General features: G+C 51.2%; 1 protein-coding gene across 6 annotated transcripts in view; it reads left to right on the plus strand.

Annotated features, from left to right (window-relative positions):
- Window positions 1–7,007, plus strand: part of AUP1 (AUP1 lipid droplet regulating VLDL assembly factor) — a 47,627-nt gene extending 40,620 nt beyond the window's left edge. For 3 of the 6 annotated variants that reach the window (XM_074992116.1, XM_074992115.1, XM_074992118.1), the window contains 2 exons: window positions 781–1,011; window positions 2,330–7,007. In XM_074992116.1, the coding sequence (XP_074848217.1) occupies window positions 781–1,011; window positions 2,330–2,918 (820 nt within the window). In that variant the 3' untranslated portion in view covers window positions 2,919–7,007. The remainder of the gene's footprint in view (window positions 1–780; window positions 1,012–2,329) is intronic. The other 3 variants (XM_074992122.1, XM_074992119.1, XM_074992117.1) reach the window with 2 other exon arrangements.
- Window positions 7,008–16,945: the final 9,938 nt, after the last annotated feature.

Raw genomic sequence — 16,945 nt, forward strand, 5'->3', positions numbered from 1 at the left:
CTTTTATAATTTTTGGCAGTCTGCTTTGCACTTACAAACTTACTCAAGCCAGTTTACCATCTGCAGGTTTTATCACCTCACCGTTTATCCTTTTTCCAGATCATTTACGAATATGTTAACCAGCTCTGGTCCCTCTCCAGCCTGTGGGAGATACCACTAGTTACTTTGCTCCATTCTCACCAGGGTTTCCTCCCTTTTGTTTCCTTTCTTTTAACTTGTGCCTGGCAATGTTCTCAGGACCGTCTAATGATCCTTAGTTTAATGACAAGCTTTTTCTCTTAATCAACCTGCCTTTGTTTGTAAACAAGCTCTGTGTCTCAATGGCTCTGCTATTCCCAGCTTCCACGCTCATCATAGCACACAGAAGCAAAATGACAGTTGAGTTCTGTCTGGGGCCATGGGTAAGTAGACTTCAGGTATGAAATTGTAGTGGTGCTGCTAAAGCTCCCGCCACCAATGGTGCCCCTGCCCTGCCTTCTGCACACTGGTGCTTGGAGAAACTCCTTGTAAGAAGAGGACAGAGGTGATTCCAGAAGCAGAGCATCCCCCAGTGCCTCCCTTGTGGGTTCTATGAGGAGTGGGGTATGTTCTTTACCCCACACCTAAGCTCTGCTGTGCAGAACCGCTCCTCCCCCAAGTTGCTGGAAGGCGCTCAGACCTCCTAGAGTTAACCTGCTTCCAAGAGTATGTCTAGATTACAGGGTTTTGTCAACACAACCCATGGAGCATCCAGATTGCAAAGCGCACTTTGTCACCAGAAGAGAGTGTTTTTGTCAACAGCTATACCCTGCTCGCCACAAGGAAGAACACTGCTCTTGACAGAGATCTGTTGACAAAATGCCAGTCTGGATGTTCTGGGAGGCCTTCTGTCGAGAGAAAAGGCCTTTGGGATGCTGTGCCGGTGTGCTGGCGGACACCCTTTCCACAGCAATCAGTGCTCTATGGTTCCTGCGTCCAGCCCTTAAAGCCTCAGGGAGCTTGGAAAACCACATGGCAGGAAGCTGAGATTGTGTGAGTAGCTCTGCTGTGAAAATGCCTTTGCAGTCACACCGTTCTACCCAACTGTGCCCCTGTGGCAGAGCAGGAGGGAGTCAGAGACCCACCCTGGCTCCATGAGGGAGCAACCTTAGGGATCCCAGGACCCTTCCTGGGTTTCCAAGTGGCAGGCCCCCTCCTGAAGGAGGGCCACAGTCCAGGCCCTTTTTGTACCTGTGCGGGAAGAAGGAAACCCTCCAGGATCCCAAGCCCAGGTGCAGGAAGGCTGAAATATATAGCAGGATGGCTACCGCCCTGGCTGAACAGGACTACCCCCACTGCCGCATGGAGCAGGACTGGGCTAAAGTAAAGGATCTTTGCCATGGCTATTTCTGGGCAGAACCAGCTACTTTACCCCTATTACTGGGAGCTCCAGGGCATCTGCTGGGAGGAATACATCCCCCTGTGCTGCAGCATCAACTCAGCACTCAAGGCACCCTCACTGCAGCAGGAGCCCTTGCAGGAGGAGGAGCAGCCGCCATCCCAGTCACAAGCCACCCCAGAGCTGGAGCTTGACTCAGGCCAGCAGCTTCATGCTGGTGTTGGACCTCACAGCCAGGCCACCTCCCAGGCATCCTCTGAGCTGGGCGAGGGTCCCTCTAGTACATACCCTGCATGTTGCACACCAGGGCGTGATGGGGTGGGTGCAAATGAGGCATGCTGAAAGTGTTGCTTGGCCAGCCTGGGTGGCATCTTGTGCTGTGGTTCCAGTACGTGGAACCATGTGCAGCGGGATTGCATGTCACCCAGACCCAGCAGCCAGCCACCAGGCATGGAGATTTCTGTTGCCAGCCTAGTGGGAAGCCAGACAGGCAGGGGGCCCTTCCTAGTACCTGCCACAGCTGGAAGTGGGCTAGCTACAAGGCTGCTGGCCTGACCCCAGACACACCATGGAGTGTGGCACATGGGCATGCCCACATGCATCAGGCAGCACCCACTCCTGTGGGTAGTTCCACAAGCTGCAGGTGTATGTGTGAGACTGAGGGAGGGTGAGGCTGCTCCTGGCTAACCCGCCACTCGTGAGGGGACCCTTCTGTGGCTGGACACCCCCCCCCCCTTGCCCACTAGCCCATTGCCTAGAGTGGGGGCGGGGGCAACAGTGGTCAGCATGATCCTGGAGATATCACAGAGCCCCTATGTCACAGGGCCTGCTGCGCAGGCCTCACATAGCTTTATTCCCAGAACATTCCCATTCCTTGGCCCAGTGGGTTTTGGTCACTGCCCACAGTGGGGGCAAGGTCTTAGGGGCTGCATTGCATGAATGACACCCCATTTCTCCTTGTCTTTCTTACAGCTGGACTCTCACTGACCGAGGGCCAAGCCACCCCTACCTTGCCACCAGGATGAGCCCGCAGCCAGCGGGGTGGGTGGGGAGGGTGTTTGAGGAGTTCCAGGGGCACCACAGTGCTGCCCTGTGGGCCATGCAGGGCTCAATGGAATGCTGGTGCAGGGCTGATATGGAATGGCGATTGTGGGCCTGGAACCAAGTCATGGCCAACTTTGATGCCATCACTGGCATGTGCTGGGATGTGATGGCCCAACCACCCATGGCTGCCCTCATTAGTCTGCACTCAGTGGCCCTCCTGCACAGTGTGCTAGACCCCTGCCTGCTCCAATGGGCAATGGACATGGCCACCCCACCTGCTTACCCAAACCCTGCTGCAGCTCTTCCTTGCCCATACCTCTCAGCGATCTCAGCCACAGCCTGGCCCCAGAACCCCTGGCGGGAAAGGATCCTGAGGTTGATGCCACTTGGGGTCCTGTCCCCCCTCAGGTTCATGGGCCCCCATGTTCTGAGGCCCATACCTTCTGTTCTGATTCTCCCTGTCCCAAGCCCTGCCCCTGCCACTGTAAATAGTTGCTTGCACTGCACTGTATTGTAAATAGCTTGCTATTACACAGATTCTTTAGTTCATAGTTTTCTTCAGTTCACAAAGTAGTTCTTTGTTCATTGAACCTGCATTCCTCTTCATTGTGCAGGAGTTGGGGGTGAAGGGAATGAAGCGGGTGTTCATGGTGGGGATGGGGTTAGGGCTGTGGGCCCAAGGCCCCTGCTGGATGGGGGCCCTGGGGAGGGCTACTGGGGATCATGGGAGAAGCTGTCCCTCGAGGCCTCCTGGATCTGCAGCCCATCCTGATGGGTGTGGCAGATGGTGGCTGTGCCTGGCTGCTTTTAGGCATGTCCCTGTCAGTTAGCATCTGTGTCCCCACCCCAGGAGGAAGGCCTCCCTCTTCCCACAATGTTGTGTAGGGCACAACAATACACCATGACTTGGTGAATGTTATGCTCCCCTGTGCTGAGGTGGGTGAGCAGGCACCTGAAACATGCCTTGAGACAGCTGAAGGTGCACACAGTCTGTATGGTGGTGCAGTTCAGGTGAGCATTGACCAGTTCCTGCCTGGTGGCCAGCTGGTCAGTGTAGGACTTCATTAGCCATGGTGTGAGGGGGTAGGACACATCCCCCAAGATGTAAAGTGGCATCTGCATGTCCCCAAATGCCAGCTCCCACCAGAGGATTAATGTGCCCACCTCTGGCAGAAGCCAGAGTTGTGGAACACCTGGGTATCGTGTGTCCAGCCTGCCCTTCTGACGCAAATGTCTGTGAACTGTCCACGGTAATTGACCAGGGCCTGCAGCACCATGGAGAAGTATCTCTCGTGGTTGATGTACTTGGCTGTGCTATGCTCTGCGGCACAGAGTGGAATGTGGGTCCCGTTGATGGCCCCAATGGAGTTCAGGAAGCCCAGAGCAGTGAATCCGGTCATGATCTGGTCAAGGTCTCCCAGATAGATGACACTGCACAGCAGGATGATGATGGCTGTCACAACCTTCAGAAGGAGGTGACTGAACAAACGTCAGGAAGGGAGTCCCTGGGCCATCGGTGGGTGTCCTCATGCCTCTCCTGCCCTCCCTACAAGCTCTCCGGGAGCTCTCCTCCCCGCCCCACCCCCAGCCAGGCAGCAGGGCTGTGTAAGGGTGAGATAGCATGGTCCCTTGCAAATGTGTAGGAGCACACAGACAATCCAGGAAGTTTTTGGCGAATGTTGGGGATAACTTTCTGGTACAAATGCTGATGGACCTGACTAGGACCGATGTGCAGCTTGACCTACTGCTCACACGCTGGGAAGAACTAGTAGGAGAAATAGATGTGAGTGGCAACCTGGACTACAGTGACCATCAGATGGTAGATTTCAGGATCCTGACAAAATGAAGAAGTGGGCAGTAAAATACAGAGTCTTGATTTCAGAAGAGCAGACTTTGACTCCCTGAGAGACCTGATGGGCAGGATCTCTTGGGAAACTGATATGAAGGAGAAAGGAGTTCAGGAGAACTGGCAATATTTTAAAGAAGCCTTACTGAAGGCAGAGGAACAAACCATCCCAATGCTCACTAAGAAAAGCAGACATGGTAGGCAACTAACTTGGCTTACGAGGGAAATCCTTGGCGAGCTGAAACTGAAAAGGGATGCATATAAGCAGTGGAAACGTGGACACATGACTAAAGAGGAGTATAAATATATGGCTGGAGAATGCCGTGGAATAATCAGGAAAGCAAAAACACAATTGGAATTGTAGTTAGGAAGGAATGTGAAGTGTGATAAGGGCTTCTACGCACGTTAACAGTAGGAGGGTGATCAGAGCGGTTGAGTGGGGGTACTGGATGAGGGAGGTAACCTAGTGTCAGATGATGCAGGAAAAGTGGAAGTACTCAATACTTTCTTTTGCCTCTATCTTCATGGACAAGATCAGTTCCCAACCTACAGTACTAGGCAATGCAGTATGGGAAGGAGGTGGGCAGCCCTTCGTGAGGAAAGAATAGGTTAAGAGCTACTTTGGAAAGCCAGTGGTGCACAGAACCATGGGTCCAGATTTAATGCACCCAAGGGTACTGAGGGAATTGGCAAATGTCATTGCAGAGCCTTTGGCCATTGTCTTTGAAAACTCATGGAGATCAGGAAAGATCCCAATGTTTGGAAGAAGACAATTGTGCCCATCTTTAAAAAGAAAAGGAGGACAACCAAGGAAACTATAGACTGGTCAGCCTTACTTCAGTCCCTGGAAAAAACATGGAGGAGATCCTCAAGGAGTCCATTTTGAAGCACTTGGAAGAGGGGAAAGTGATCAGGAATCGGCAACATGGATTCACCAAGGGCAGGTCCTGCCTGACCAATCTGATTAGCTTCTATGTGAGGTGACTGGCTCTGTGGACATGAGGAAGTCAGTGGATGTGCTGTGCCTTGACTTTAGCAAAGCTTTCGATATAGTCTCATGACATTCTTGCCCATAAGTTAAGGAAGTGTGGATTGGGTATATGGATGCTAAAGATGGATAGAAAACATTAGATGGATGTCCCCAATGGGTCATTGTCAATGGATCAATGTCTGGCTGGCAGTCAGTTTCAAGTGGAGTGCCCCAAGGGTTGGTTCTAGGACTGGTATTGTTCAGCATCTTTATTGATGACCTGAATGAGGGGATGGATTGCACCCTGAGCAAGTTTGTGGATGACACTAAGCTAGGGGGTCAGGTAGAGACATTGGAAGGTAGGGATTAGGTCCAGAATGACCTAGACTAATTAGAGGATTGGGCTAAAACAAATCTGATGAGGTTCAACAAGGAGAAGTGTAGAGTCCTGCACTTGGGTCAGTAAAATCCCAAGGACTTACAGGCTGGGGACCAACTGGCTAGGTCAGGCGTGTCCAACCTGCGGCCCGTAGGCCGCATGCGGCCCTGGACAGCTAGTAATGCGGCCCCACAAGATCGTAAACTTTTAACATTATTATGTGATTTATATACATTAACTATATTATATATTTTGTACGTGGCCCAAGACTATCTTCACTCAATGCGGCCCAGGCAAGCCAAAAGGTTGGACACCCATGGGCTAGGTCATAGTGCAGCAGAAAAGGGCGTGGGGATTACAGTGGATGAGAAGCTGGATATGAGTCAACCGTGTGCCCTTGTAGCCAAGAAGTTTAATGGCATATTGGGGTGTAGTAGGAGAAGCATTTCCAGCAGATCTAAAGATGTTATTATTCCATTCTACTTGGCGTTGATGCAGCCACATCTGGAATATTTTGGCCTGTCTGTGCCCTCCATTAAAGAAAGGATGTGGACTCATTGGAGCGTCAACAAAAATGAGTACGGGGCTGGAGCACGACCTGTGAGGAGAGGCTGAGGGATTTGGGCTTGTTTAGTTTGCAGAAGAGAAGACTGAGGGGTGATTTAATAGCAGCCTTCAACTTCCTGAAGGGAGGCTCTAAGGAGGTTGGTGAGAGACTGTTCTCAGTGGTGACAAATGGCAGAACAAGGGGCAATGGTCTCAGTTATAAAGAGGAGGTCTGCTTCTGGAAATGGGTGAATGGCACTGGCACCCTCCAGCAGGACTTAGGCATTGTGTTCATGGAGGTTTAGCTCCAGGTTCTGGGTGACGTGAGTGGCATCATCCTCTCCTCTCTCTGCAAATAGCATTTTGAGCTTGACTTGTCCTCTCCCACCACCTTAAATAATTGGCCTCAAATGAAAACTGTTAGTAATTCATGACACTTATTAAGAACATAAGAACGACCATGTGGTGCCAGAGCAAAGGTCCAGCTAACCCAAGATCCTGTTTGCCAACAGTGTCCAGTGCCAGTTACCCCAGAGGGAGTGCATAGAACAGGTAGTTACTGAGTGATCCCTCTCCTGTCGTCATTTCCAGCCTCAGACAAGCAGAGGCCAGGGACACCATTCCTGCACACCCTGGAAAATAGTCACTGTTGGACCTAACCTCCATGAATGTATCTAATTTGTTTTCGAACCCTGTTAAAGTCCTGGGCTTCACAACATCCTCTGGCAAGAAGTCTCACAGATTAACTGTGTCCTGTTTGAAGAGAAACTTCCTTTTTGTTGTTTTAAATCTGCTACCTATTAATGTCATTTGGTGACCTCTTGTGGTATGCTATGTGAATACATAAATAACTTTTCCTTGTTCATTTTTTCCACACCTGTCATGATTTTACAGGCCTCTATCATATCCCCTTAGTCTCCTCTTTTCTAAGATAAAATATCCAAGTCCTTTTAATTTCTCTTCATATGGTGCCCGTTCCAAAAGACTTATCATTTTGTTGCCCCTTTCTGAACCCTTTTCCAATACCAAGTTTGTTTTGTTTGTTTGTTTGTTTTAAGATTAGGTGACCACATCTGTATGGAATATTGCAGATGTGGATGTACCATGGATTTCAGTAGATGCAATGAGGCATTCTTTGTCTTATTTGCAGTTCCTTTTAAAATGATTTTTTTGACTGCCACATCACATTGTGTAGATTCTGTCAGAGAACTAGCCGCAATGACTCCAACATCACTCTTGGAAGGTTATGGCTAAATTAATCTCCATCATGTTACACGTATCGTTGGGCTTATTGCTTTACGTTTATTAACGTTACCGTTGCCATTTGCTCGCCCAGCCAGTTTTGTACAGTGCACTTAAAGCATTTCACAGCCTGCTTTGTTCTTAACTCTCTTGGTATGTGGTTCCAAACCAACTACTGCAGCTGCTCAAGCTGCTTTGAATTAGGTCTGCCCCTCCCCCCCCACTGCAGGGCAGAGTAGGTGATCTTGGCTGCACACAAGGCCAGGCCCATTCACACAGGCATATTCTGGGGTTGGGCGGGGGTGGCGGAACTGACTTTCCCATGGGCACATACGCAGCGGGGAGGTAAACTTGGACTGATGATCAGAAATGGGCAGGGTGCTAAGGCAAAAGACGAATGCTCAGTTCTGCCATCGGGCTGCCCGCAGGTGATGTGATGGCTCTGATAACAGGCAGTGCATCCAGTGTCACTTGCTCTTAAAAAATAACCTAGCAGGCAAGTCTGCAAAGACAGCCAGGAAATGTGCATGTGCCTTGTTCAGGGCTGCCTGCCTGGGTCTGCTGGGGGTATGGAACGTCTGGGGAGCTGCCTGTGCAGGATCCTAAGCCTGTCACCCCCTGCCCCCGCAGGTTGTTAGAGGGCTTTCCTCATGCAGAGAGCAGATGTGCGAAGTGCAAGCGATGGGCTGTTTGTTGGGGGTTGTTTCCAGCAGCTGTGATGGTGCAGAACCCTAGCTCCCAATGTTCTACCTACACCCCAGTGGTTCGGCAGGTATACTGGAATCAGCTATGCAGCCTGCCCCCCCACCCCAACCACCTATGGTCATATTCTGTTTTTGGCCTTTTGGGGGGAGCGGGGCTTTATCCCATCCCTTGTGTGCCCCAGGGGAGGCAGGGGAGGGAGGTGGTTATCATGTGGTGGGCATTGTCTGGCCTTGTACTGTTGTCCCACCCCAACCAACTACTGGCCCTTGTATTACATGCCTGCCGCCTCAGTAACACTTCTGCTGCTCGTCTTGGGTCTCACGGTGCTAACCAACCCCTCTGGCTTAGGCAAAAGCATCACACAAGGAGTCTACAAGAATCACTTTGGTCACCCAGTTATTAATTATGTAATCAAAAATGGCAGGTGTAACTGGCCACAGGCAGACCTGAATGTGGGACCTGTGAAGCTCACTGCAGGAGCCTCTACAGGAGGAGCTAAAAGCCAGCTGCCTGATAGCCATCTGCCCAGCTATAGCAGACACTCAGTCTTTTTCTGTGCAGGTGGGACAGTGAACCACAGCCACTAGGGGTGTGGGTTACACCCCCCACAACCCACACACCTCTCTAACTAGGCTCTGGCAAAAATACAGGTCTGGAGCACACCTTGGCACTAGCACACCTAGCAAGGGCCTCTGCAGCAGGTCTGTCCCCAGCCCTGCCTGTAGGACACATTGCTAACAAGGCTGCTGCTTGTGGAGAGGAGGGTGCTCCCCATCACTAGGATTAGGGTGTGGGACTAAAGGAGGGGCCCCTGTTGTGGGGTTTGGGTGGCCCAGGTTGCCTTATTCTTTGCCTAGACTGGCTAAGACATGGGTGCGGGGGTTGGAACTGCCCTGGTTGAGCAGGAGCTGGAGGTATGTTTATGAGGGTGGCCTTGCAGAGACTGGAGCAAGCTGGCAGTGTGACTATAAGAAGCTAACAATGGCTGTACTGGGTCAGACTAATGATACATCTAGCCAGTATCCTCTCTCCTGACAGTGGCCAATGCCAGGTGCCCTAGAGGGCGTGAACAGGTAATGATTGCTGTCCTGCCATCCATCTCCAGCCTCTGACAGACAGAGGCTAGGTACAGCGTTTTTTACCCATTGTGGCTAATAGCCATTAAGGGCCCTAACCTCCACCAATTTATCTAGTGCTTCTTTTAAAACCTATCACAAGCCTAGCCTTCACAACCTCCTCTGGCAGGGAGTTCAATATTTTGATCATGTGCTGTGTGAAGACGAATTTCCTTTTATTTGTTTTAAACCTGATGCCCATTACTTTAATTTGGTGACCCACCCCAGTTTTTGATATTATGGGACCAAGTACATAATTTTTCCTTGTTCACTTTCTCAACATGGCTCATAATCGTGTATACTCCATCACACTCCCCGCCCCCACCCCTACCCCCAGTCTGCTCTTTCCTAAGCTGAAAAGGCCGAGTCTCTTTAATCTAGTGTCATGTGGAGTATTGCACTGGGGCTGGGGGGGGGGGGGGTGGATTTCGCAAGGCCCACACTGGCACAGCCCCGCAGCAAGACGAAGCAAGGCTAATGCTTACAGCTGAGTGGGGAAGAGCTGTGAGTCAGGATGCCCGTCCTGGCTGGGGCAGGGACTACTGGAGGAAGGGCCTCAGCTGCTGGGCCCTTGCTCAGGCTTTGAAGTGGATCCAGTGCCCTGAGGTGGCTGAGCTGGCTGCACCTGAGGCTGGGGTACAGCCCACTGCACTCACCTAAGGGCTGGGCTCTTTCATAGTGAGGGCCAGTGCTATGCAGTGTGCCTGCTACTGTCTGGACCCAGGATCCTTAGCACCAGGGAGCTGGAGGCATTACTGCAAACCAGCTGTCCCCACTGCCAGCGGTGCTGTGATCCTGGGGTGCTATGGGAGAAATGCGTGCCCCATTGCAGGGCCATTGCCCTTTGATATATCCCACTGCCACATGGGGAGGGTGCTTTGAGCTACACTGACAGAATTGTCCCCCAGCAAACACATTGGGTGACTCTGCCCTATCCCACCCCCCGCCACCTCCATCTCCCACAGTGACATAAACTAACATGCACTGACAGCTTCTCACGGGGCCAGCCAGAACCATCACTGATAACCACCCCCCGCCCCCCCGACACACACACAGCACCTTCTGCACCAATATATCCCCTCCACACACACAGCACCTTCTGCACCAATATATCCCCCCACACACACAGAGCACCTTCTGCACCAATATATCCCCCCCCACACACAGCACCTTCTGCACCAATATATCCCCCCCTACACACAGAGCACCTTCTGCAACAATATATCCACACACATACACACACAGCACCTTCTCCACCAATATATCCCCTCCACACACACAGCACCTTCTGCACCAATATATCCCCTCCACACACACAGCACCTTCTGCACCAATATATACCCCCCTACACACAGAGCACCTTCTGCAACAATATATCCTCACACACACACACACAGAGCACCTTCTGCAACAATATATCCCCTCTACACGCACAGAGCACCTTCTGCACCAATATATCCCCCCCTACACACAGAGCACCTTCTGCACCAATATATCCACACACATACACACACAGCACCTTCTCCACCAATATATCCCCTCCACACACACAGCACTTCTGCACCAATATATTCCCCACACACACACAGCACCTTCTGCAGTAATATCTCCCCCCCAAACACACACACAAAGCACCTTCTGCACCAATATATCCCCCCACACACACACAGAGCACCTTCTGCACCAATATATCCCCTCCACACACAGAGCACCTTCTGCACCAATATATCCCCTCCACACACACACACAGCACCTTCTCCACCAATATATCCCCTCCACACACACAGCACTTCTGCACCAATATATTCCCCACACACACACAGCACCTTCTGCAGTAATATCTCCCCCCCCAAACACACACACAGAGCACCTTCTGCACCAATATATCCCCTCCACACACAGAGCATCTTCTGCACCAATATATACACACACATACACACACAGGACCTTCTCCACCAATATATCCCCTCCACACACACAGCACCTTCTGCACCAATATATCCCCCCCCCACACACAGAGCACCTTCTGCACCAATATATCCTCCCACACACACAGAGCACCTTCTGCACCAATATATCCCCTCCACACACACACAGAGCACCTTCTGCACCAATATATCCTCCCACACACACAGAGCACCTTCTGCATCAATATATCCCCTCCACACACACACAGAGCACCTTCTGCACCAATATATCCCCCCCACACACAGAGCACCTTCTGCACCAATATATCCCCCCCACACACAGAGCACCTTCTGCACCAATATATCCCCTCCACACACACAGCACCTTCTGCACCAATATATCCCCCCCCCCCACACAGAGCACCTTCTGCACCAATATATCCTCCCACACACACACATAGAGCACCTTCTGCACCAATATATCCCCCCCACACACAGAGCACCTTCTGCACCAATATATCCCTCCACACACAGAGCACATTCTGCACCAATATATCCACACACACACAGAGCACCTTCTGCAACAATATATCCTCACACACACACAGAGCACCTTCTGCACCAATATACCCCCCCACACAGAGCACCTTCTGCACCAATATACCCAATCACACACACAGAGCACCTTCTACACCAATATATCCCTCCAAACACACACACACACACAGCACCTTCTGCACCAATATATCCCCCCCACACACAAAGCAACTTCTGCACCAATATATCCCCTCCACACACACAGCACCTTCTGCACCAATATATCCCCCCCCCCACACAGAGCACCTTCTGCACCAATATATCCCCCCCCACACACAGCACCTTCTGCACCAATATATCCCCCCCTACACACAGAGCACCTTCTGCAACAATATATCCCCCCCACACACAGAGCACCTTCTGCACCAATATATCCACACACATACACACACAGCACCTTCTCCACCAATATATCCCCTCCAAACACACAGCACCTTCTGCACCAATATATCCCCTCCACACACACAGCACCTTCTGCACCAATATATACCCCCCTACACACAGAGCACCTTCTGCAACAATATATCCCCTCTACACGCACAGAGCACCTTCTGCACCAATATATCCCCCCCCACACACAGAGCACCTTCTGCACCAATATATCCACACACATACACACACAGCACCTTCTCCACCAATATATCCCCTCCACACACACAGCACTTCTGCACCAATATATTCCCCACACACACACAGCACCTTCTGCAGTAATATCTCCCCCCCAAACACACACACAAAGCACCTTCTGCACCAATATATCCCCCCCACACACACAGAGCACCTTCTGCACCAATATATCCCCTCCACACACACAGCACCTTCTGCACCAATATATCCCCTCCACACACACACACAGAACCTTCTCCACCAATATATCCCCTCCACACACACAGCACTTCTGCACCAATATATTCCCCACACACACACAGCACCTTCTGCAGTAATATCTCCCCCCCCAAACACACACACAGAGCACCTTCTGCACCAATATATCCCCTCCACACACAGAGCATCTTCTGCACCAATATATCCACACACATACACACACAGGACCTTCTCCACCAATATATCCCCTCCACACACACAGCACCTTCTGCACCAATATATCCCCCCCCCACACACAGAGCACCTTCTGCACCAATATATCCTCCCACACACACAGAGCACCTTCTGCACCAATATATCCCCTCCACACACACACAAAGCACCTTCTGCACCAATATATCCTCCCACACACACAGAGCACCTTCTGCATCAATATATCCCCTCCACACACACACACAGCACCTTCTGCACCAATATATCCCCCCCCACACACAGAGCACCTTCTGCACCAATATATCCCCCCCCACACACAGAGCACCTTCTGCACCAATATATCCCCTCCACACACACAGCACCTTCTGCACCAATATATCCGCCCCCCCACACAGAGCACCTTCTGCACCAATATATCCTCCCACACACACACATAGAGCACCTTCTGCACCAATATATCCCCCCCACACACAGAGCACCTTCTGCACCAATATATCCCTCCACACACAGAGCACATTCTGCACCAATATATCCACACACACACAGAGCACCTTCTGCAACAATATACCCCCCCACACAGAGCACCTTCTGCACCAATATACCCAATCACACACACAGAGCACCTTCTACACCAATATATCCCTCCAAACACACACACACACACAGCACCTTCTGCACCAATATATCCCCCCCACACACAGAGCACCTTCTGCACCAATATACCCAATCACACACACAGAGCACCTTCTACACCAATATATCCCTCCAAACACACACACACACAGCACCTTCTGCACCAATATATCCCCCCCACACACAAAGCAACTTCTGCACCAATATATCCTCCCCCCACACACAGAGCACCTTCTGCACCAATATATCCCCCCCACACACAGAGCACCTTCTGCACCAATATATCCCCCACCACACACAGAGCACCTTCCGCACCAATATATCCCCCCCACACAGAGCACAATCTACACCAGTATATCCCCCCCAAACACACACACACAGAGCACCTTCTGCACCAATATATCCCCCCCACCACAAAGCACCTTCTGCACCAATATATCCTCCCCCCACACACAGAGCACCTTTTGCACCAATATATCCCCCCTAACGAGCACCTTCTGCACTAATATATCCCCCCAAACACACACACACAGCACCTTCTGCACCAATATATCCCCTCCCCCACACACAGAGCACCTTCTGCACCAATATATCCTCCCACACACACACATAGAGCACCTTCTGCACCAATATATCCCCCCCACACACAGAGCACCTTCTGCACCAATATATCCCTCCACACACAGAGCACATTCTGCACCAATATATCCACACACACACAGAGCACCTTCTGCAACAATATATCCTCACACACACACAGAGCACCTTCTGCACCAATATACCCAATCACACACACAGAGCACCTTCTACACCAATATATCCCTCCAAACACACACACACACAGCACCTTCTGCACCAATATATCCCCCCCACACACAAAGCAACTTCTGCACCAATATATCCCCTCCACACACACAGCACCTTCTGCACCAATATATCCCCCCCCACACAGAGCACCTCCTGCACCAATATATCCCCCCCCACACACAGCACCTTCTGCACCAATATATCCCCCCTACACACAGAGCACCTTCTGCAACAATATATCCCCCCCTACACAGAGCACCTTCTGCAACAATATATCCACACACATACACACACAGCACCTTCTCCACCAATATATCCCCTCCAAACACACAGCACCTTCTGCACCAATATATCCCCTCCACACACACAGCACCTTCTGCACCAATATATACCCCCCTACACACAGAGCACCTTCTGCAACAATATATCCCCTCTACACGCACAGAGCACCTTCTGCACCAATATATCCCCCCCCACACACACAGAGCACCTTCTGCACCAATATATCCACACACATACACACACAGCACCTTCTCCACCAATATATCCCCCCCCCACACAGAGCACCTTCTGCACCAATATATCCCCTCCACACACAGAACCTTCTCCACCAATATATCCCCTCCACACACACAGCACTTCTGCACCAATATATTCCCCCCACACACACAGCACCTTCTGCAGTAATATCTCCCCCCCCCAAACACACACACAGAGCACCTTCTGCACCAATATATCCCCCCCACACACAGAGCATCTTCTGCACCAATATATCCACACACACACACACACAGGACCTTCTCCACCAATATATCCCCTTCACACACACAGCACCTTCTGCACCAATATATCCCCCCCCCCACACAGAGCACCTTCTGCACCAATATATCCTCCCACACACACAGAGCACCTTCTGCACCAATATATCCCCTCCACACACACACAGAGCACCTTCTGCACCAATATATCCCCCCCCACACACAGAGCACCTTCTGCACCAATATATCCCCCCCCACACACAGAGCACCTTCTGCACCAATATATCCCCTCCACACACACAGCGCCTTCTGCACCAATATATCCCCCCCCACACACAGAGCACCTTCTGCACCAATATATCCCCCCCACACACAGAGCACCTTCTGCACCAATATATCCCTCCACACACAGAGCACATTCTGCACCAATATATCCACACACACACAGAGCACCTTCTGCAACAATATATCCTCACACACACACAGAGCACCTTCTGCACCAATATACCCCCCCACACAGAGCACCTTCTGCACCAATATACCCAATCACACACACAGAGCACCTTCTACACCAATATATCCCTCCAAACACACACACACACAGCACCTTCTGCACCAATATATCCCCCCCCCACACAGAGCACCTTCTGCACCAATATATCCCCCACCACACACAGAGCACCTTCCGCACCAATATATCCCCCCCACACAGAGCACAATCTACACCAGTATATCCCCCCCAAACACACACACACAGAGCACCTTCTGCACCAATATATCCCCCCCCCACAAAGCACCTTCTGCACCAATATATCCTCCCCCCACACACAGAGTACCTTTTGCACCAATATATCCCCCCTAAGGAGCACCTTCTGCACTAATATATCCCCCCAAACACACACACACAGCACCTTCTGCACCAATATACCCCCCTCACACACACAGAGCACTATCTGCACCAGTATATTCCCTCCAGACACAGAGGACCTTCTGCACCAATACATCCCCCCCCACACAGCACCTTCTGCACCAATATATCCCCCCCACACACAGCACCTTCTGCACCAATATATCCCCCCCACACAGAGCACCTTCTGCACCAATATATCCCCCCCCACACAGCACCTTCTGCACCAATACATCCCCTCCACACACACAAAGCACCTGCACCAATATATCCCCCCAAACACACACACACAGCAACTTCTGCACCAATATTTCCCCCAGACACAGCACCTTCTGCACCAATATACCCCCCCAAACACACACAGCAGCTTCTGCACCAATATATCCCCCCAAACACACACAGAGCACCTTCTGCACCAATATATCCCCCCCCCCACAAAGCACCTTCTGCACCAATATATCCTCCCCCCACACACAGAGCACCTTTTGCACCAATATATCCCCCCTAAGGAGCACCTTCTGCACTAATATATCCCCCCAAACACACACACAGCACCTTCTGCACCAATATATCCCCCCCCCACACACAGAGCACCTTCTGCACCAATATATCCTCCCACACACACACATAGAGCACCTTCTGCACCAATATATCCCCCCCACACACAGAGCACATTCTGCACCAATATATCCACACACACACAGAGCACCTTCTGCAACAATATATCCTCACACACACACAGAGCACCTTCTGCACCAATATACCCCCCCACACAGAGCACCTTCTGCACCAATATACCCAATCACACACACAGAGCACCTTCTACACCAATATATCCCTCCAAACACACACACACACAGCACCTTCTGCACCAATATATCCCCCCCACACACAAAGCAACTTCTGCACCAATATATCCCCTCCACACACACAGCACCTTCTGCACCAATATATCCCCCCGCCACACAGAGCACCTTCTGCACCAATATATCCCCCCCCCACACACAGCACCTTCTGCACCAATATATCCCCCCCTACACACAGAGCACCTTCTGCAACAATATATCCCCCCCACACACAGAGCACCTTCTGCA

Source organism: Carettochelys insculpta, chromosome 4, assembly GCF_033958435.1.
Source record: "Carettochelys insculpta isolate YL-2023 chromosome 4, ASM3395843v1, whole genome shotgun sequence".
Lineage (NCBI taxonomy): Eukaryota > Metazoa > Chordata > Testudines > Carettochelyidae > Carettochelys > Carettochelys insculpta.